Below are 22224 nucleotides of genomic sequence, written 5' to 3'. Positions count from 1 at the left end.
TACCCCACAGCCCCCAGTGCAGTGCCATCACTTTAAAATCAAGTCACACAGGGCTCCTTGCTTTGAAAACACACCTGGGAGGACCTGCAACTGTGATGGAATTGGTGCTGCTTTGCTTTCTCCCTCCTGCAGAGGTGCAGTGCAGGCTGGCACAGCGTCTCCTGCACTGTGTGACTGCTGTGCTTCTGGACACGGCTGGAGGAGCAGCACGTCCGGGTGTCCAGCTGTGTCTCAGTGTGTTTAGACACTGAGAATAAGGAGGTTTTCAAGAGGGTCTGTGAAACAAGCAGTGTGAGTTGTTAAATCCATATAATGTAAAAAAGAAAGCCGTGCCTGCTCTTATTCTGGAAACAAGGCCGTTTTTGGATTGCAGAGCACAGTAGATCACATCAGGGTCTGAGCAGAAACTCTGGATAAGTAAGTAAAACCAGGAGTGTGGTGGGATGGGCCATCCAGACTAAGAGATAAGCAAAATCCATCTCCTAGCACAGGGATTTTCAGCAGTGTTTTTTGTTTTGCTTTTCCCCCTAAAGCAGCTGATTTAAATCACATCTCTGCTAGAGTACGCCAGTTTTCCTCCCCTTGTTTGGCAGCCCCTCGCCATGTCAGCACACAGGGAGGAGCTGCCATGGCTTTACTCCTCCCCTGCTCACACCGGTGGGATCACCACTGGCTGCTCCCAGTGCAGCACCAGACACGGGCAGCCCCATCCCTGGGGCCTCCTTCATGGCCAGGCAGGCAGCCCACGGAGCACCTGCACAAACATTTCACTCTCCCTGGACTCACCCTTTGGTTAAGGTCTCTTTTTATTTCTTAATGTCGTCACGCCTCACCTTACCTTCTTTTTGCAAATCGAATTCCAAATAATTTCTGGAGCAATATCCAGAGGAGGGCCACGAAGATGCTCAGAGGGCTGAAGCACCTCTCCTGTGAAGAAAGATTGAGAGAGGTGGGACTGCTCAGCCTGGGGAAGAGAAGGCCCTGGGGAGACCTCATTGCTGCCTTCCTGTACTTGAAGGAAGTTTACAAGCAAGAGGAAGACTGAATTTTTATGTTGATAGATAGTGATAGGACAAGGGAGGATGGATTTACCTGAAAGAGTGGAGGTTTCAGACACTGGGAAGAAATTCTTCACTCAGGGTGGTAAGGTTCTGGCACTGCTGCACAGAGAGGTTGTTCGTGCCCCATCCCTGGAGACGTTTCAGCCAGGCTGGATGAGTTTCTGGGCAGGCTGATCCACTGCTTGGCAGGCCTGCCCACGATGAGGGTGTTGGAACCAAATGGTCTTTGAGGTCCTTTCCAACCCAAGCCATTCTATTCTATTAAGAAGGATAGCAAATAGGATACTACAAGCTGTTAAAAAATGCTATGTTGCTACAGCAGTCTTCAAAACATTCAGGAAGTAATATAAATTCTAGTTCCTTGGTAGGAATGATGTGTAACGCCCCAGGGGCTTATCCCCCACATGACACTGGATGTCTGTGTGAAGGATGTTGCCTGCCCGTGTCTCACTGGAGATCCTGAGGAATGCCATTTCCTTTTTCAGCCAACAGCTGAGTTACCATTAGTACTTTAAAATAAATCTAATTTCAAATGTGGAAACTTCTTTATGTTTGATGGGTATGACAAAAAAGGAAAGAGGGGAAGGAAAGCAGCGTGTGATGGGAGGAAAGCTCTTCCTTTCTTTCAGAGATGTACCGCAGAGATGACAGGAGTGCCCAGAGCAGGCTGAGTAATGCGGGGACGCAGTGACTCAAAGCCTCTTCCTCCTTTCCTACCCACCATCACCACGTCAAGTCGCTCTGAAAACAAACAAAGCGCATTTCAGTTCCTCAGGCGACCCTCTCTTACGTTTCTGAAACCAAGTGACACATCTCCAAACAAAAAAAAACAGAAATTAAACCTCCCATCAGATCAGGGCTCTGTGGGAACTACATCACTGGCCCCATTGCCCTCACCATGGGGACACGGATGTGCACACATGCCCACATGGCCATCACAACATGGCCAGGCCCAACGTGGCACCCAGTGGCCCAGGGCAGAGCACACAGGGCAGCCCACTGTGGTCACGACAGGCAGCATCACGTCCCCACCCAGAGCTGCACAATCCCAAACAAAGAGTCCCTCTCGATATTTTTAGCAGAAGGTTTTGTATTTTCACCCTTGCACACATACACAGAAAAGCCACAAAAGCCGTTTTGCGATCTACTTGTCCTTTGTGCCACCAGATTTTCCACTTGACAAGCAGCTGGCAAGCCATGCAATGACTCAGAGCAACGGCCTGCAAACCCCAATGCGCATCACCCCCAGTGCCTCTGCCCTGCTCTGCTGAGCTCTCCACTTCCTAACCAATAATAAAGATCTTCACAAAGCAGCGCTCATTTTCAAGATACGTCCAACAACAGCCCCATGCTGAGGGTTGACATTGTCCTGAAGTGTCACATTCCTCACCTCAGCTGCCGAGATCTGACATGAAGTTTTCAAACGCTTGCAAAGTGTGAGATGATGAGCACAAGGGATGCTCTCGGAGGCCTCTCTACAGCCAGCAAGTTTCCAGCAGCTCTCATTTAACTTAACAATTAAATCAGAAAGGTGTTCTACAATGGATAGTCGAATGCAGCTTCAGCAGTCCAGAAGTACATGAAGTATCTGCATGATTTGCTCCATCTGACTGTATCCCACTGTTGCAATAAACATCTGGGCACGCAGGGATTCCACAACGGCTTTGCACTGTACACTATTTAATATCATAGAATCACAGAATGGGTTGCAAAGGCCCACAGTGCTCATCCAGCTCCAACCCCCTGCTGTGTGCAGGGTCACCAACCAGCAGCCCAGGCTGCCCAGAGCCACATCCAGCCTGGCCTTGAATCCCTGCCATGCTGCCCATCAGCGCCGAGCAGCCGCAGCTGCACCAGCCCGTTCGTCCACGAGAGGGCCCGAGAAGCCAGCGCACCCACGGGTTACCCCGCTGTGACTTCCTTCCTGTCAAACTGGAAGCCGATTTCTGAGCAGCAAAGAGAGCTGCTGCAGATTTGGCAGCGCTGCGGAACGAGGTAGTGCTCCTCAGGAGAGCGCTGCTCTACTGCTGCTGGCACCCGGAGCCGCAGCAGACACGGCCGGCAATTAGCAGCTTGAGCAGGCTTTTCTGCGAGCTGCAGCCTTCCTTCCCTTCCCCTGTGGGCTCAGGGGCACCCACAACCCCAGGGGCTCTTTGCTAAGGTTACGTGGTGCAGGAGAACTGTGCGTTGGCAGAACGTCTCAGCATCTCTGGAACATGGGTTGATGAAACCATCACAAGTGCACTTTAAACCCCTTGCAAAGCTTTGGAAGGCTGTTTGTGAAGAAAAACCTTACAAAGTTATTTCAAGGGAAAAGAAACCAAAAACAAGCAAACAACAAAAGAAACAGTATCCTTCAATTTGTGTTACATGCACTCCCAGCACAGCTTCCAGGGGATGCCGGATCCTACAGTCACAACGATATTAATGCCAGCAACATCGTTGCATCGAAGTGCATTCTTTAATATTAAGTGACAGAACCTTAAACTGTGATCCTCCGTTTCCAGGCTCCCAGAAAGGTCAGCCCCCAGCCCCAGGCAGGCAGGGAACAGCGCTGCAGTGCAACTGCTTCCAAACAACAGTGATGCAGTGGGATACAATGAGAGGATAACAGTGCAGCCTCCTGATGGGGGTGCTTTGGCGTTTGGTTCTTGGTGTGTTTTCTATTTTTCCCCCCTTTAATTTCTTTATGGAGTGCCCACACGTCTCTCCTACACTCACATACATCCTGAGTTCCTGCAGCCTGTTCTGTCCCAGGAAAACCAAACAGGGATTTGGCTTCCAGCAGCCCCAGCTGGTTGCAAGCAGACCCGTGCTATGCTATGGCTGTGAGTCCAGCACTGCAGACGATGCCTGCGAGAGCTCAGCAGGCATTATGGCATGCACTGCTCCTTCTCCATGCAAGCTCCATGCACACAATAACACAGGTGTGCATAATGCCCTCCATGCCTCTGCTGACATCTTCAAACTGCCACAATAATTTCCATTACAAATCAAAGCCTTTGTGTACCACACACTGCGTCACAGACATGTTGGGTTTACCACTGCTCTGCGTTCAGATCACTGTGACTGAAACACCAGCTGCAGATCTCCAAGGGGAGCTGAACAGCAGTGAGCATCCCAGCATGGCCCAGTGCCCAGGCTCAGCACTAACTCAGTTCTGGAACACTCAGGAAGTGGTGGGAATACCCCCAGGAGCAGATTGTGCCATGTGCCACCATGGTCCCCTACCTCCCAGATCCTTACCAGACAAAAGGAAGGCAGGAAGCATCTGTTCTCAGCAGCACATGGCCCCGTATTCTGGGGAGCACAGAGCCAGCACCTCAACACCAGTGTGCAGCGGTGACTCCAGTGCAGTTGGTTGTCCTGGACACAAGCACATGGAGCATCAGCCTGGGCTCCTCTGGACCCAAAGAGCACTGAGCATCCCTGAGCACCTCCTCCTCCAGTAAAGCTCCCAGCATCCTGCTGATGTGCCAGCGGGTGTTGGGCTCTCCCACTGAGAACAGCCTGTGCTGGTGAGCCCCGTGCAGCTGCTGCCAACCTCAAAGCATGCACAGGACACCTCCTGGCAGCACTGTGCCTGCAGCCAGAGCATCCCTGAGGCAGACTGCTTCCAAAGCACAGCAGCACACTTACCTGAGCTCCCTGCAGCACCTGAAGAAGGACAGAACTCACAAGCAGTTGCCAGTAACACAGTGCTGACTGCAAGGGAACAAGAGAAGCCCACAGCATTCTGCAACAGTCGTGAACATCTCAATATGGCTTTGTAGTGGTGGACGTTGTACCAGCATATCTTTAAATTGAGCACAGCCCAACTTAAATTCCCAGGTTATGGCTCTCTGGGCAGCCTGTGCCAGGGCTCTGCCACCCTCACAGCACAGAAGTTCTTCCTCATGGTCAGATGGAACTCCCTGGGCTCCAGTCTGTGCCTGGTGCCCCTTGTCCTGGCACTGGGCACCACCAAACAGAGCCCAGCCCCATCCCCATCCCCATCCCCCTGCCCTTCAGGTGTGGGTCAGCGCTGCTCAGACCCCCCCTCAGCCTTCCATCCTTTGGGCGCACAGCCCCATGGCTGCCTATGAGCACCTCAGCCCTTCCCATTACCCTCCCAGCACAGACAACAAACAGAGCTCTGCACTTCATGGCAACACAACAGCAGTGTGTGCTCAATTTATTAAAATCTCCGCACCTTTCTGAGGATATTGGCCTGTAAAATACGCATACAAAATACAGCATCTCAACAAATTATTTACATCCAGCAGCAGCTTTAGCAACAGTTTCAAGAAGAACTTGCTGCAGTATTCACAGGACTGGGAATCTCACAAGGTGCAGGTTGAATTTCATCACTACATTCTAAAAGATTGCAGTCCTTCCAGGTAAAACATGAATGCTTCTGTATAAAACAGACAACTCGAGCTGCTTTTTGAGTATGGCAAAACGCTACGCAGTTCTCTTTGGGGACTGAAAAACCCACAGCAGACTTAGACACAAAGGTGGTAGCTACATTCAAAATACCATCGGCCTATTTGTGCCAAAAATACATTCAGAGCCTTTGGTTACAACTTATTGCACATGTCTTATGTCCTGCAGAAATGCACTGTACCTCTGCCTGCTTTCCTCCCATACACCCATAAAAGGTTCTGAGCACACAGAGCAGTGCCTCCCCACTTCCCAACAGACATAAGCGGTGTGCCATGGGATTTGGTATGGGGTTATGTGAGGGAATGAGTCCAGTGGAGTGCAAAATAGCAAAGTGCAAAAGAGATTACAACAGGTTGTGTTTCTCGTGGGGTACTTCATGGGGAAGACTTAAGGAGACATGAAATAAACGAGGTGCCTGGGAAAATGTTCGGTAATTAACTCTCCCTTTCGGTTCACGTTCTGCATGTGACATTGTAGGTTTTTACTACTAGGAAACTGAAGAATAGATACAGTAACTCCCCCAGGTGAGAATATTGGGTTAGATGGGCTGGGAGGGCTGGGCGATGAGCAGCCTCCAGCATCCACAGGCCTGAAACATTCCGGGAGCTGAAGAGTAGGTGCTTTAAGTGCAGATTAGTAAGCAGAGGATAGTCGAGTCTCTTAAGAAGCCCAGGGCTCCATAAGGAGCAAAGAAGTAACTGAGTATAACCTCTGTTTTTAAACAGAGTCTTTACGTGGAGGGAAAGGGTGACATATGTTTTGTTGTGGGCTCATGGTACAGTAGTACATGGTACAGAGAGTAAAATCTATCCGATGACTTTGATTACATCTCAGAAAGCAAGCTAGGCAAATTCCACTGGCAATCTGGTAGAAGTACACTCACCATTCAGCAAACAGACCATGAAACAAGGCAAAGGTTTGTGCTGCTCAACACAAGCAGAAGCAGATAGAAGTTCTTCAAGGAGACACATTTCACTACATCCTATTTATGGGGCAATTAGCATCCATGGGTGCCCATAAAATCCTCATTTGTGCATCAGAAGGAAACACGCAATATTGATAACACTGATCACCATGCCCATCAGAAGTTCAGCCCATTCCTCCACACAGAAACCCCTGTTCATGAGGTTTCATGACAAATACTGAGCTTAAGGACCATAATTAGCCAAAATCTCACTTCCACAGAGCTGTGCTGCTACTCCAGATTTCTGCAGACCTTCACTACATGGGGACATCCCTGCGTTTAGCTTCTCTGACCTCCCGGATTTAGAAACACCTGCAGAAACAAGATTGTTGCACAAGGTGTAATGCTGGCAATCAAAAGCACGAGAGCACTGTACCCAAACACACGGGCCATGGAGTGGGACAGAGGCCTTAGAGACTTCTAAGAAGCTGCTTAAAAATAAACACTTTCTCAGCTTCAGTAGAATTTCTCCCATTCCATCCCTGTGTTTTCACCAGAAAATTATTGCCTGCACTGTGTTTCCTAGTAAAAAATCAATCGGCCCTTGGTCAATACACTCAGCTCAGATGAAAAAACAAAATAGCTCCAACTCCTAACTGTAATACTGAGTGTGAAACTGAGACAACTAAAAAAAGGTAAAAAAAAAACCACAATCAAGAAAGGCTTTTGTTCACAATATTTATGCTCAGTGGAATTTTCATAGAATCATAGAATGGCCTGGGTTGCAAAGGCCCACAGTGCTCACCCAGCTCCAACCCCCTGCTGTGTGCAGGGTCACCAACCAGCAGCCCAGGCTGCCCAGAGCCACATCCAGCCTGGCCTTGAATGCCTGCAGGGATGGGGCATCCACAGCCTCCTTGGGCAACCTGTGAACAGTGTGTCACCACCCTCTGGGGGAAAAACTTCCTCCTAAGATCCAACCTAAACTACCCTGCCTCAGTTTAAAACCTTTTTCACCTTATTTGCTTAGGTAATGACAAATACAGCATTTAGAAATGCATTTTACTGACAGCCCCTTTCCAGATCCCTGCATCAAAGCAACAAAAAGCTTGATGAAGTTTGGTCTTTTGCTGGGTTTGAGGATGAAGTGTGTGCTTTCTCCTACAGACGTGCTTTAAGCAGTCCCAGCAATCTGCAGTACATTGGGCTTGACAAGGGTAGAAAGCACAATAGGAAAAGGTACATTTACACCAACGTGTTTAAAGCTCCTTTCTGCCTAGCATCCCATCTTCCTCATGCAGCCCAACCAGCAGCTTGCTGTACAGAGCAAGAGCTGTGGGTCCAAATGAGCCCCTTCCAGTGGCCAGCTGTGAAGCCAGAAGGCAGCGCTCTGTTCCGGGCACTTAAATACCGGCCTGTGTCAGATGAGGTAGACCAACAAGAAGAATAATATCACACATCAACAGATGGACAGCAGGACGCAGTGCCCTCCTCCTGCCTGGAGCCATTAGATTTTGGAGTCTTCCTGCACACAGAGCTGTGAAATGGTCTTCTTGATGCGCAGAGCAGTGAGCCGTGCAGCCCCATTGGCGTACCAGCACTCCCGCATGATCCGTCCCATCACCCGTAGTGCCTGCAAAGTGCCATGGGAATAGGGGAGAACTGAGCTGCCACAGAACTCTGGGGCATCAAATACAGCTCTCTGAGACAGCAGCATAACAGCCATGCTGTTCACTAAGACCCAAACTAACCACCCTCTGCCTCACTGAGCAACTCTGTCTGCACCTAGAGAAGCTTCCCAAAGAACTGCTCTTACCTCACAGCTTTGCCACTGGTTTGGAATATTTGGTCGGAGTTTCTGCTCACAAACTACCCTTCTCATATCTTCTATCGAGGGATCAGAAGGCACAACGTCATAGTAAGGCAGCTGGTACTCCTCAGTGATCCCTAGAGAGATGCAGCAGACACGTCACAAGCTGGATAAAAACATGGCTGATGTTCTCATGGGCAACAAGGAACTGAGCAACTTTTGTAGCCACCTCATTTCCCAGCGGAGAACAAATGCTCAGCAACAGATTTATTTCCACCTCCGCATCCTGCCAAGATAATTGAGAGTGCAGGGCCAGGGACACAGCTCCTTTAATTGCTCTGTGCTCATTCAGGATAAAAGCAGTCCAGACTGCAAAACGCCAAGGGCAGACAGCTCACCTCCAGCACAACACCTCCGTGCTATCTCCCAGTACACCAGACCAAGAGAGTAGATGTCCGCACGTTTGAAAGACTCAAAGATGCTGGTGTTCATCGTGTCATCCAGTATCTCAGGAGCCATGTACCTTTAAAGGGGACACAAGTCACAGGATCACACCACAGCAGAATGGTTGGCTTGGAAGTGCCCTCACAGCCCCCCACCCCCAGCCCTGGGCTGTCTGTCTCCTGCCCCATCCTGCTGCACCCATACCTCCTTGTCCCCACCCGCGGGTTCTGGGGGATATCGATGGTGTTGAGCACAGAGTCGTGCTTCACTGCCAGCCCCAGGTCTGCGATGGCACAGCTCTCGTTCTTCTTCACCAGGATGTTCTTGGATTTCAGGTCCCTGTGAGCAATCGCCGGTTTGCCTGTTCATGGGAAGGAGAGCGCCGGCTGTTCTGATGGCCACAAAGCAAATTGTATCATAATGAGCAAGCAAAACAAAAACAACTGCAATCAGCTTTGGTGCCATTCCTTGTAAAAGACATGACAGTCGATTCCATTCTAAGTGAAGTCCTGCTTAACGCTGTCCAATTAAAAACAACAACAATGAGACCTTGAGGACAATTTTTGTTCAAATATTTGTATTTCAGGAACAGAACTGCAACATTCCCACCCCAAAGTCACTTAGGGAACTGCCCATCGTTGCACCATCCAACAGTTGCTCATGCAGACGCCCACTTATGATAGCTGGAGCAGGCCAGCAGTGCCTGGGAGAGCCTGACCAACACTGCTGAGCCATCACGTAACAGCGGAGAGCTTTGTCCAATTACAGAGCAGATCTTTGTGTCTGACTGGCAAGGAAGGCTCTGTCTGGGCTGCCCCCCAAAAAACAGTGCTGAAGCTCACAAAATCTACATTTCAAAAGCTGAGAGGATTGCAAACTCAGTCAGGATGACTGTTTCCTATCTTCTGTTTGCACTGTATCACGTACACTTATGCTAAGAGTGTTTCTCGCACTGTAAGAGCACGCAGAATGCTCTGCTGCCAGCTAAGCAATACGCATTTCTGCCAGCAGCACTGCAGTCCCTCAACACAGGTTTAGGATCAGGAGGAAGAAGAGGAGCGCTCACCCTGCGTGCCCACAATCTCCATGTGTAGGTGTGCCAAGCCGCTGGCAATGGACAGTGCCAGCCTCACCATGCCCTCCGCCGTCACCGTGCCCCTGTTCAGGTAGTCAAACAGGGAGCCCTGCTCGTGGTACTCAGAGACGAGCCACAGCTGAGTCCAGGTCCCATTGTCTGTCAAAAGGAAGCGAGGAGATGTGGCTGTGGCTGAGGAGAAGGCACACAGAGGAGCCCTCCGTGCCCTTTGGGCAGCACCCACCCCAGCACACAGACCGCCCCCAGACCTAGAGCCCACCCCAGGCAGATGTGTGGTGTCGGTCTGCTTCCCAGCCAGCCTTCAGTTGTGAAATGGAATGAGGAAATGCCATCGTACCTTTGTTGTCTGCAGCGATGAAGCCCAGGATGTTCTCATGGCGCAGCATCACAGTCTGGTAGATTTCTGCCTCCCTGAACCAGGAACGCTCGTCTCTCGAGGAGAAGATCTTCACAGCCACGTCCTCCCCGCGCCATTTCCCACGCCACACTTCTCCAAAGCGGCCCTTCCCTACGATCTCCTGCAGAACGATGGTCCTGGCGATGGTTCTCTGTACGAGCAGAGGTAAGCCTGGTTCAGAAAGAAAGCACAGCATCGGTGAAGCAGTTCACCTGCAGCTTTCCAGGGCTGAAGTCAGAGGTCTTCCACTGAGTTGGCAGAGAGCAACATTTCCCCAGATCAAGTTTGGTATTTTGCTTTCCAGGTGGAGCACATCGTCCTCTGCTGGACATCAGGTGGCCGAGGCCACGGCGCACACAGTGCAGTCCACACCGCCCTGCCCGGCAGCACAGGGTGCACACAGCGGGGACACATGGCTGCTCTGTGTGACATTCACCTCTCAGAGATGGGCCAGATCCCCAGGGGCCATGAAATACCAACATTTTCCTCGCTTGGAGCACGCACACCCGCTCTCTGCCCTCCCAATGGCAGCAGCTCTGCCCTTGTCTGCTGGGATTGCAAAAACCATCAGAATTAATAACATCCAACCTGCATTTGTTCTCTGATGTTACTCCTCGGACCTCTGTGTCATTTCCATGCACATGGAGCTCTGCATGTGCTCCTGGATTCCCACTGGGCCATGCCTCAGTCAGGCATGGAAAATACGGTCAACTAGACTCAGCACCCTTTACATATTTTTCACCTATTAATAAGATTAAACACAATATGTGCATTTTTTCGGCTAAACAAGGATCCTAGTTACAGCAGATTGGGCCACACACACCAGATGTGCCACCAAGGAGATGAAGTGGAACCTGGGGATTTGCGATTCGCTGACTTAGTACATTCTCAATAACAGCAGAGCAGGCAGGGTATGAGAAGGGGAAAACGTTACAGAGGTTGGGATTCTGCACCAAAGAAGCGCATGCAGTAATGGTATCCTGGTGCCTTGGGGAGGATGCTGGAAGCACCCAGATGCAGGACAGATGCTGATGGGTTGGCGACGCAGCACACACAGACACCCACATACCAGAGCCGGAGCCAGACGTCGTCATGTCATAAATGAGGTCCTTGAGTGTCTTTCCCGAGCTGACCAGGTTGCACTCAGAGAGTGGCTCCTCCACATTGGGCGGCTTCATCCTGCTGCGGGCACAGCGCCGGCCCTGGCAGGTACAGGCAGCCAGCACTGCCGCCAGGGACAGGACACAGATGGGCACGGCCACCGCCACTGCCAGCACCACGGGACCCACGGCAGCACGACTGGGGGACTCGGAGGCTTTAGGGAGAGACAAGGGAAGAGGTGGGAGAAACAGATGGTCAGTGAGGGACTGCTGAGGGCTGAGCTGTGCTGTGACCCGATGCTGCGGCGCTGCCGGGCTCACAGCCCACGTGTACAGGGCCCTGCCTGCTCCTTTGGGTTTATGCATGGATTACTCAGTGCCAGCCCAGCCAAACACAAAGCCTTGGAGAAGCTGCCTCCCTAATGCCTAATGGGTGTGGGACATGCATAGATCTAACCAATGAGGCAATGACAGGATTCTTAAGACAGAACACTTTAAAAACTTGGGCTCACAAAGCTGTGTTTTACAAGGGTCAGGAAATGGGACTGTCCTACACCACTTTCTGCTTTAAAATTATATGGGATAGCACATAGCAAGAGGCTGCAGGAACACATCACTAGGGGATTGCACACCCATACACAGACTCCTAAGGCCCAAGTAGTTGTGAGTAATCTAAATAAATAAAAAATAAATAACCAACCACTCAGAATCAAAACACACTGAAGCACAAGTACCCCACAGCGGACCACAGGCTATCAAAGGCTGGGGAACCGTGCACCTCACACCCCACAGAGTCAGCCCTGAAGCAGCTATAGAGCGCCAAGAGCCTCTCTCCATCCAGAGAGCACTTACAGGTCTGCTCTGAGATGCTGCTGCAGGTCAGGGGGCTTGAGCACAGAAGGGGAGGGATTGGAGTGCTGGGGTGCCCAGAACAGGTTGGGGTCTGCACTGAGCTCCAGTGGGACACAGAGGCCCACTGCCCAGGGAAGGCTGCTGGGAGGAGCAGCTGGAACCTGCTCCTCCATATAGGAGGATATATGGATATATAGCTGGAACCCGCTTCTCCATACAGGATATATGGAGGATATATGGATATATAGGATATAGAATAGGAGGCTGGGGAATTATCAGCACTGCGGTTTCTGCTGCACCCCCCAGCACTGACCCCACCGTGCAGCTCCTGCAGGCACATCCCCACTTCTAGGCTCACAGCCGGGGCTGTCCCAGCAAAACCACATCCCGGGGGTGGACAAACAGTGCCAGTGCAAAACACACAGCACATGCCGTACAGCAGCAATTCGGGACCAAATCACCACATAAGTGTGGTAATGTTTACAGAATTGTGCAACGCTCAACTCTCTGGGCAATAAGAAAATCTCTTGTGGCTACCTAAAGCACTAAAATCAACACCATTAATCACAACATGTCGCAAGCTCGTTTCTAATGTATTGTTGACTTACTGATCGAGAATAGGCCCTGCAGATGTGTTGTCATGTATGAAACAAAAATAGAACATCTGGCAATCTCCAGCAGTTTCACAATGTGGTGCAGCTCTCTTCCAAGTGGTGTAAACAGGAGCGCTTTTAGGCAGGAAAAAAGAAGGATGGTTCTCTTCCTTCCCATGGAAAAGACATTCTCACACACAGTGCCTGCCTGGCTTTTGACATGTCGCCTTAAGGCTTCTACAAGCACTAAACTAGCCATATTTCAGTTACCAAATTGCTCAGAGATGGGAAAAAGACATAAAGAAAAAAAGAAAAGAAAAATAAACCCCAATTCTTCCCAATGCTGTAAGGAAATACATTGCACTTAATGCAGAATTCCATGACTGCAGACTTTTGGGACATCCAGAAAGCAGCTGGGGAAGGGCTGCTGGAGGTGCTGAGGGTCAAGGAAAGCCATCAGGGTTACAGCTGTGAGATAAACACGCGCATTATCTAAATTGCTGCTTCCCTGCCCCCGTCCCCCCTGCCCCCCTTCCCTTCCAACGGCTGCGCTCCTACAAATCCCTGCAGAGGACACGAATGTGGGACAGGAGAGGTGTGCACCATGAAGGCTGCAGCACCGCCTGCGGGGGGTTCTCATGGTGACCATCCCAAGGAGATCATCCCAATGGCTGCGGTGGTGGCGCAGCACAGAACCGCGTGGATGTGAGGAGGAAATGAGTTCAGGCAGTGGGCGCGGGTGGGAGCTGGGCACAGCAGCTCCTCCTCGCCCTGCTTTTTCCACTCCTGACCCCATCCTGATGGCCAGGCCGCCACACATCAAAATGCATTTATCAGAAAACAAAGCAGAAAGCGGCCAACTGGGTGAATTTGCTGCGACACAACACAACCCGCAGTAACACACACTGCCAGCGCTGCACTCCAGCACCGGATCCCAAACTCATCCACCCCGAGGAACCGAAGTGGCCACATGGAAGGGAGGAAAATACACCACAATATTTCCCAGCCTCTTCTCTTTTTGCTCCATTCTCCATCCTCCCTGCTCTTATCCATCACTGCATTCCGGGAAGTTACTGGAAAACCTCTTCACTCGCCATCTGCAGCTTCCTCCTAACTCTATTCTGGACCAAATTAGTGCTGGGAAAGCAAAGTGTAGTGTTGTCATCCTGCTCAATAACAGACAATTAATGCCAGTTTTACAAGGTTCACATTTCATAACGTGAAACTTGTAAAAGCTCTCATACAGCAGTGTCCGACTTCATGAATGCTGACACTCAGGTGAATGGGATGCACAGATAGGTTTTGGTTTTGGTGTCTTGAGGCACTTTCATACAGGTAAATATAATGGAATATCATTATCTACAGAATGGAACAGCTCTCCTATGAGGACAGGCTGAGAGCTGGGGCTGTGCAGATGGAGAAGAGAAGGCTGCAAGGTGACCTGAGAGCAGCCTGTCAGTATCTAAAGGGGAGAGACAGGAAAGAAGGAACGGACACTTTAGCAGGGTTTGTGGTGACAGAACAAGGGGAAATGGCCCCAAGCTGAGGCTAGATATAAGGAAAAAGTCTTTCACAGTGAGGGTGGGGAGGCACTGGAAGAGGTTACCTAGTGATGGGGTGGAGCCCCATCCCTGGAGACTTTCAAGGCGAGGCTGGACCAGGCCCTGGGCAACCTGACTTAGCTGTGGTATCCCTGTGCACTACAGGGGAGTTGGACTAAATGGCCCTTAGAGGTCCCTTCCAACTCCAAGGATTCTACGTTTCTGCATTTCAGGAGCTCGGCTACCACTGGCATCTCCCTCCTGCTGTCAGCTGGAAGATGTGCACCTGAACAACCCTTAGCCATGAGCAGCAGCCACAGCTCATCCCCAAGGATGGGATTCACAGCACTCCTCCCACCCTTTCCCTGTGGCCACCTGCCTATAGCTCACGAATAGAACAGTGTTATGGGAGCATTTCATTCTGCTAAGTATTAATGGAGTGCTTTCACAATACTGCTAATGACAGCAGCTTGAGTGCAAATTGTAACTGTAAATTACGCATTAATCCTCATCTTTCTTACCTGTAAGATCTCTAGCTGCTCTAAGTACACAAAAAGGTGTCATGTGATAAATCTGAGTATTTGACGGCTTATTGTAAAGCTTGGATTAGACACAAAGAAGAGTGAAGTATTTTACCAGTGCAAACATGCATTTTGTAAAGGACCGAACCAACTCCATCACTCAGCTGTGAGCACAGCAGGCTCCAGCACCGTGTGGTGAACTCAGCTCCTCCATCCCCTGGAGGCAGGAATTTCGCCTCCTGTCTGCTGGGCAGGGACGGCTGACACCGACTGAGCTCTGAGTAGGGCTGCCCCATACCCTGCACTGCACAAACCAAAAGCTACAGGCAAACTTACCTGCTTGCTGACACACGAGGACTAACCCCCCCTCACCAGCTTCAGTTCTGCTGCCAGCCCCCTCAGCCCACACCAGCACAGGCACCCGAGTGCCACAGCACATACCTATGGGCAGGCGGAGGGTGATGTTATTGCAGAAGTCGGTGTAGCAGCACTCGGTCTTGGTGATGTTCTTGGAGCTGTGGCAGAAGACCTGGGCATTGAGCTCCGGGAGGGACACACAGGATTTGATCACCTCCTCCTTGCCGTTGGTCAGCATGACCGAGGCCCAGCACGCTCCTTCTGTCTGGCAGGTGAAGTTGGTGTGCTCGCACAGCTGGCACACGCACTGCAGCCCTGAAACACACGGTTGTGTGAGGATGGAGTGGGCAGTGCTCCTGCAGCATCCTGCACACCTGCCCTGCCCCACTGTGGGCTCGTGGGATGCCCTGAAACACCCCCCCCCCTGGGTACCTGCAAGATGGAACTCTGCTCTGTGACGCAACCTGGGTCTGCACAGGATAAAAAAGCATTATCCATGCATCCATCCTGTTGCTTTGGGAACTGGGGCAGGCTGCAGAGCACTATTTATTTCACTTAAAGATGACATCTAAAAAGCCAGATCATTATGTCAGTAAGTCAATTGACAATAAGTCAAATCTAGGATGGCCATCAGGGCCACAAGAGCACCGTTCCATCGCTAAGCCATGCTCAGGAAGGCAGCACAGCCCCACACACACTGCGGTCCTCCCTGTGGGGCACCACCTGACCAAGCCGGGAGCTCCACCAGGCTGTGCCATCACACCCAGCCAGCAGAAGATGAATGCAGAGAGCGCACATCCCTCTGTGTAACCTTGTGCATCCCATACCCACATCTGAGGAGGAAGGCAGCCAAGGCAGAGCAAGCCCTGACAGACATCACCACGAATCCGATTTCTGTCACTGCCACACCATTTGTTGTCTATACAGGAATCTTCATCCCATGCTACAAGGAACAGCTTGTGGTGTTTATCCTCAGCTCAGGCCTTACAAACTTCCTTGGCACCATATGTCCATGTTTAACCTGCCTGAAAGCAGGCAGGGCTGGCTGCAGCTCTGTGCAGGGAGCAAGCACAGCCACTCAGTGAACTGCCCTGAGATACACTGTCATGGTCCTGGGGTGGGCAGGGGTGAGACCCAGCACACCCAGGGAAAGGAGACCTCAGGAGGGAAAACACTTCGTCACCGATGCTGCAAAACAAAAGCATTACTTGAGGAAATGAAAATAAATGACTGCTGCAGGGTCTTCAGTGATTCAGACATGCCATTATGCTGCTTTCTCTCACCTTCTCAGGGCTAAAAATAAAATAGGAAATGGTCTTTCCAATGCCATTCACAGTAGATAACTGCTTTATCTATATCCTAACGCTCCGTGGGTGGCTTCAGATGAATGCAGAGGGAGAGAAAGGCGCCCCGGAGCCCTGTGAGTCCGCTCTGACCAAGCTGGGGCCATCAATTATTGCCCAAATGAAGGGCTTCACCCTTCCACCTGGAGCCAGGGGCTGGAGCTCACATACATGATGTCCAGCAGCCAGCCTCGCTGCAGGGAGAGTGGAGCACTGCCATGTGAAGGTCGTCATTTCCTGCTGCTGTGCTCAGAGTGGTCTATTGGAGAGCCCGGGTCCATTTTTTCTATTCATTCTGAATGTTTTGCTTGAAACCAACCCATCCAACTCACTGCCCACCACTGAAATCGGGGCTTTTCCCTGCAGAGCTCTTTCTGCAAGATACCATTACACCACACAGAACAAGAAGTTCATGGGCACAAAGTGTCAGTACAGCCCCAACACGACACCGCAGCCTCTGAAAGTGGAGGCATTCAGCCCCCAGATAAAACCCCCTCCAGCAGCTCCCTCCAGCTCTGCTCTGGCCCTGACAGTCCCCACTGCCAGCACCCTGTCCTGTTTCTCCACTGAGCAGCCCCTCAGCTGCTGCCTGGTGCTCCTGCAGCCACCAATGCCCCACTGTGCAGAAGAGGAGGGGATGGTTCCCTGACCACGACAGCTGATGGACAAGAAGGGCTTAAAAGAAAAGGATCAAAGGGGTGGGAGGAAAATGCATTCCCAGATTTCAAAACAAGGCAATCTTAATGCAGTAACAAGAACAACTCCATTATTTACTCAAGCATAGCAACATTTCCCTTAACACACTGCATTCTCTTGTTGAGAAATTAGGAGAAAGAGGACAAGCGAAATCCTGCGGCCCCATGGAGCTATGCCAGGCATCCAGCAGCCTCTGGCCCCACATGCAGCCTTCCCACAGCCCCATGTCCCCACACAGGGACGGGATGGGCCCTGGGGTTGCACAGCCTCTTATCCAGAGGGGCCACAGTGCAGTGGGTGGGTTCACAGTGCCAAACTCACAAGGAAAGCAACTCCTAGGTAGAGAGACCATGTGGAATAGGTGTTTCGGGCTTCAGCATTCTTAAGGGTGTTTTTTCTTCTGTTCGTAGAATCATAGAACCACAAGGTTGGAAAGGTCCTACAAGATCATCCAGTCCAACCATCCTCCCATTACCGTAGCTACAGCAAACCACTAAACCAGATCTCGTAGCTGTTCTTGCAAAAGGAATTGCAACAGATGGAAGAACATGAATTCAGACACCAGCTTAAGGACAGAGCAAACAGTTAAAGCAAGCAGAGATATGCAGTGCAGGTTTGGAAGTTAAATGGAAAGAATAGAACGCATGTGGCATAGTTTGACTGGCAGCGTGGCACAAAGTATGGGCTGAAGCTACAGGAGGAGGGAACTTGCTGCCTCCTGTGAGCTCTGCATGTAGTGCAGACTCCTCACTATGCAGATTAGCACGGCAGTAAATCCTCCATTAAGTCGTAATCTGGCACTATCCACAACGGTGAGCAGATCCTGACTGCACCTACCAGGCAGCAGAGTGCTTCAAAACAAAATCTGACCACAGACATGGATTACGTGTAAAGAAATGTGCTGCCGTGAGGCAGAGCTCTCTCACCTTTACATGCGGCCATCCCATCCCTCTCATGCAGGGCCACGAGCGGCTGAGCAGAGCATCTTACAGCCACGTGCAGCTGAATGTGGCAGTGGGTTCCATGTCTGCTGCTGCCGTGGCAGGGGTGGCCTAGGGGCAGCCATGCTGCACAATGTCCCCATCCCCATTAGGAGGAGCAGGGAACTACTGCCGGCACCAGGCCAGACACGGGTGGCACATTGCAATGGGCACAGAGCAGGAATGGGGGTGAGACCAGCTCAGAACTGCGCAGTTCTGTGGAGTCTTATAAAGAAATCGTGGCTGACACTAAGATGAATGGGATCAGTCCCTTTCCCCAGCAGCATTAGGTGTAGGTCTTACCTTCACCCCTTGGGATGAATCACAGAATCACAGAGTTATAAAGGCTGGAAGTCCATCCAACCCCACCCGCCCCCCATGCCCACTGCCCACATCCCTCAGTGCCACATCCCCACGGCTCTGGGACACCCCCAGGGATGGTGACTCTCATTCCCTGGGCAGCTGTGCCAATGCCTGACTGCTCTTTGGAGAAGGAATCATTCCTCATACCCACCATAACCCACCTCTGGGACAACTTAAGGCCACCATTTCCCATCCTATGAAGCATCAGTGCATTCAAAGAAGTCATTAGACAAGTGCACCCCCCCCTGCGCCCTGGAGCAGCACAAGATGCTTTGCTGCAGGAAGGAGCTGCTGGAGAACAGCTGTCCTTGGAAACCTGGCTTTGGAGATGGAGATTTGAATGCTTTGAAACTACTACAACAAGAAGAGCAAAGTAGTTCAGATCGACACTTGGAAACCTGAAGTATCTCTGTTACTGAACTGCCTGCAGTTTTGCCCCATTCCACAGTGCCCACATGATGATGGAGGGTGTGGGGTTCTGCGTCCTGCCCAAGATGCCTGCAATCCAATTCAACGCATGTTACTTATTCTTGCCGCTGCTGAACTGAAGATGAACCAACAACAGAGAGGTAAAATGCCACCTGTGTAAGAAAAACAGAACGTGCAAAGATCATCTGTGCTGGAGAAGATCACTTCAGGAGCCATATCCAGCACAGAGGTGCTGCCTCCTCAGCCTCCAGCTCGGACTTTGCTCTCTGCAGAGCCTGACAGCAGAGAGCTGTGAGGGGGGAAGCTGCATTTCTGACCTGGGATGGAGTTATTACCCAAGCAGCTCATCCCTGCTATCTGCCCCCTGCTCACACTTCCACGTCACTGCCCTGTAACCCCCAATGGTACCGAGTGCTCCTCAGGCAGAGCACGGGTCTGGACTGAGGCTGGGACAGCCATACACACTGACCTATACCTAACCTGGGTCAGCCATCCACACCAGTTCAGACCAAGCCCTGGACAGCCATCCACAGTGGCTGCTGAGGCCCTGAACCTGCCCCACGTTGTGTCCCACTGCATCCCACCCACAGCCGCCCGTCTGACCGCTCCCTACAGACCACCCAGTGCTCACAGCACCGGGCCTGGCACTCAGCACAGCCCAACTCACTGACCATCGAGCACTCAGCATTCCCATTGCTTTCATAAACCTTTTTTTTTTTTCCTCCACTGTTCAAGTTTTCCTTTTGTAAAAGCAATGGAAAAGAGCATCAGCTCTCACAGCTGTGAGAAGAGCAGCACACCCATAACTGGCCCAGAGTACTGAGATGCAGTGAGAGCTCCTCAGGACCCTGCAGTGTCTGGTGTGGTTCTCAGCCTCGCTGAAGAGACAGACAACCAACAAGGTGGGAAGAACAGAGAACAAACCCATAGCGACCCAAGAGAACAAAGCCATGCACGATGGTTGAATCCAACGATAGAGCCAACTCCTCCCTCCCAGGAGGGATCACACAAGCTCTTGGATACGAGAGGCTTTGGTCCTTCCCATCAGCTGGGGCTGTAAGCACTTTTGTGGCAGCAATCTGAGCATCGCACCAAGAAACTCCCACGGTGGAAACAGTGAGAGAAAAGCAAAGTGCAGAGAGCCCAGCAGAGTAACTCACATCTGTTCTTCTGCACGCTGTGCTGCTGAGCCTTAAAGATAAACGTCGCCCTGTAAGTCAGCAGCTGAGACCCGGGGTTAGCTTTTAAAGGAAAGAACAGATAGAGTGAACACCCCGTAGTGCTGTGAAGGGAGCAGCTGGCACATTGCTCTGTTGGTGGTGATGGGATGGGATGGAGCACGCCACAATCTCTGAGCCCCAGGGGAACACCAAGCAAACACTGACACACTACGGGAAGAGATGCAGCAGGTACAGCCCATCAGAACCCCTTGATCGGGAACGTAAGGGACAGCAGCGCCTGGAAGCGTGGGCTGGAAGCAGCGCCGGACCGGCTATTCCCCGTAAATCCCACCTGACCTATTTCTAGCGGATACATGTTGATCATAATTAAATGCATTAAGCTCTTTAACCTCCCGAGAAACAACGCTGACCCCGACCAGGCAGCGGCACGACTCACCGAGTGCCGGCCCGGGGGTCGCGGGCACCGAACGGCCCCGATAAACCCCACCGCCCCCCATCGCCCCCCGCCGCCCCCTACCTGCGCACAGCCACACGGCGGCGCCCAGCAGCGGCAGCGCCGCCCGCAGCGCTGAGTTCGGCGCCCGCCGCATCGCCGCGCATCCACGTCGGGGCCGCAGCCCGCAGCCCTCGCGTCCCACCGGCCGCTCCGTGCTATAGCGCTGCGGGGAGGGGCCGCCCGGCACCACCCGGCACCACCTTCCCCGGGGCCACCGGGCCGAGCCCGCCCGCGGGAGGTGCTGCCGGGGGGGCGGGACACCGGGCCGGGCCGGGGGGCGGGCAGCGCCGGGAGGGGCGGCCCCGCACCGCAACGAGCCACGGAGGGCAGTGAGCGGAGCTGCTCTGCTGCGCGGTGGGTTCGTTCGTGGCTGTACACGGAGATGCGGTTCGGTACGTTCCCGTTCGGCGCTGTCAGACCGTTCCGCGGACACCGGGCAGTCACAGAATCGCTCAGGTTGGAAAAGGCACCTGTGAGGTCCGGCACCGCTTCCCCATCATCCCGTTATCTAATCCACGCTGAAAGCCTCGGAAAAATTCTCCTTTCAGCCTCACAAGCTGTCCCAAATGCCACCAACTGCTCGGGATGTTCTTTACCCCGCTGTGCCTCATTAGTACTGAAGGGTATCGTCAGAAGTCAATCACTTTGCCAACGTAACCAAGTAAATTCTAAGGGGGTCGCGGGCACAGGCTGGACCCTAAGCCAGCTGTAGGCGTCCTACGCTCCATGTGCCCTATTTGCTGTTGGATAAAGCTGCTCCCAGGAGCCTGGTTCCCCACCAGCTGTTACTTGGATTTCTACTGCTGCCAATTCAATATCGCTTTCCATGTAGCTCTTATTATTATATCTTCATTTAAGTCTTTAAACACAACATAAAACTACAGCATGGTATCACCAGCACAAAACCCAAACCTGGATCAGGTCCCCTTCTCAGTCTTCTTCTTTAGCCTCAAGGCTAAACAGGCTCAATTCACTCAGCGTTTCTTCACAGGGGAGATGCTCCCGGCCCTTCACTCAACGCTGTGCTACAGAAAATGGTTCCATTCCACTGAAACTGTGTTTTCTATTCTGCCACAGAATTGTATTCTATTCAACACGACATCTACAAAATCAATGGCTCAGAACCCCGCACAGGATGGGGTAAGTCATTTTTAATGCACCGCTGAGAGAAATCACTCAGAAACGAAAAACATGAGAGAGATTTCTGGGGAGAAATCAGACAGTTCTGACGTTCTGTGCTGGGCTTTGGATTTCTGGCTTTTTAGTTTGGTTTTTAGTCTATGATGCCTGCGTGATTTGGGATAACGTGTTTCAAATCACCCCTCAGGTCTGAAACTCACTTTGGAAGGTCTCGTGGAAACAAATACATCCAAATTGTTGTAACGATTATTGATATGAAATCACAAGCTGTGCCATTGCAGAGCTGCTCTGACACTGAATGAAGAACCAGCCAACCCCACACTGGTGTTTTCTCAGCCTCTCTTTCCTCTCAGCTCTCCATTCCTGTTTGCTCCCACTAACCCAGTCACTGCTCAGGATGCACCCGAAGCTGCTACACTACAAAACGCAGCCTGCTGCTGGAGCGACAGCAAACGGCCTCGTGACAAAGCTCCTGCTCTGAACATTGGCCTTTTC

General features: G+C 51.7%; 1 protein-coding gene and 1 long non-coding RNA gene across 2 annotated transcripts; both read right to left on the bottom strand.

Annotated features, from left to right (window-relative positions):
• Positions 1 to 89: 89 nt before the first annotated feature.
• On the bottom strand, positions 90 to 2146 carry LOC107317013. Its single transcript, XR_004307961.1, has 3 exons — positions 1093 to 2146; positions 839 to 927; positions 90 to 275 (listed from the first exon to the last, which is right to left on the bottom strand). It is a non-coding gene; the product is annotated as an uncharacterized LOC107317013 (long non-coding RNA).
• A 5484-nt stretch (positions 2147 to 7630) lies between these two features.
• Positions 7631 to 20735, bottom strand: ACVR1C (activin A receptor type 1C). The gene is made up of 9 exons (XM_015869234.2): positions 20611 to 20735; positions 15186 to 15416; positions 11207 to 11452; positions 10078 to 10308; positions 9711 to 9878; positions 8849 to 9005; positions 8599 to 8723; positions 8207 to 8337; positions 7631 to 8023 (listed from the first exon to the last, which is right to left on the bottom strand). Exons 1-9 carry the CDS (start codon positions 20681 to 20683, stop codon positions 7898 to 7900), a joined length of 1488 nt encoding a protein of 495 aa, XP_015724720.1. The 5' UTR covers positions 20684 to 20735; the 3' UTR covers positions 7631 to 7897.
• Between the last annotated feature and the right edge of the window lie 1489 nt (positions 20736 to 22224).

The sequence above is a fragment of the Coturnix japonica genome, chromosome 7 (genome assembly GCF_001577835.2).
Source record: "Coturnix japonica isolate 7356 chromosome 7, Coturnix japonica 2.1, whole genome shotgun sequence".
Lineage (NCBI taxonomy): Eukaryota > Metazoa > Chordata > Aves > Galliformes > Phasianidae > Coturnix > Coturnix japonica.
The sequence above is the reverse complement of the archived record's forward strand: the minus strand, read 5'-3'. Positions and strand labels throughout refer to the sequence as shown.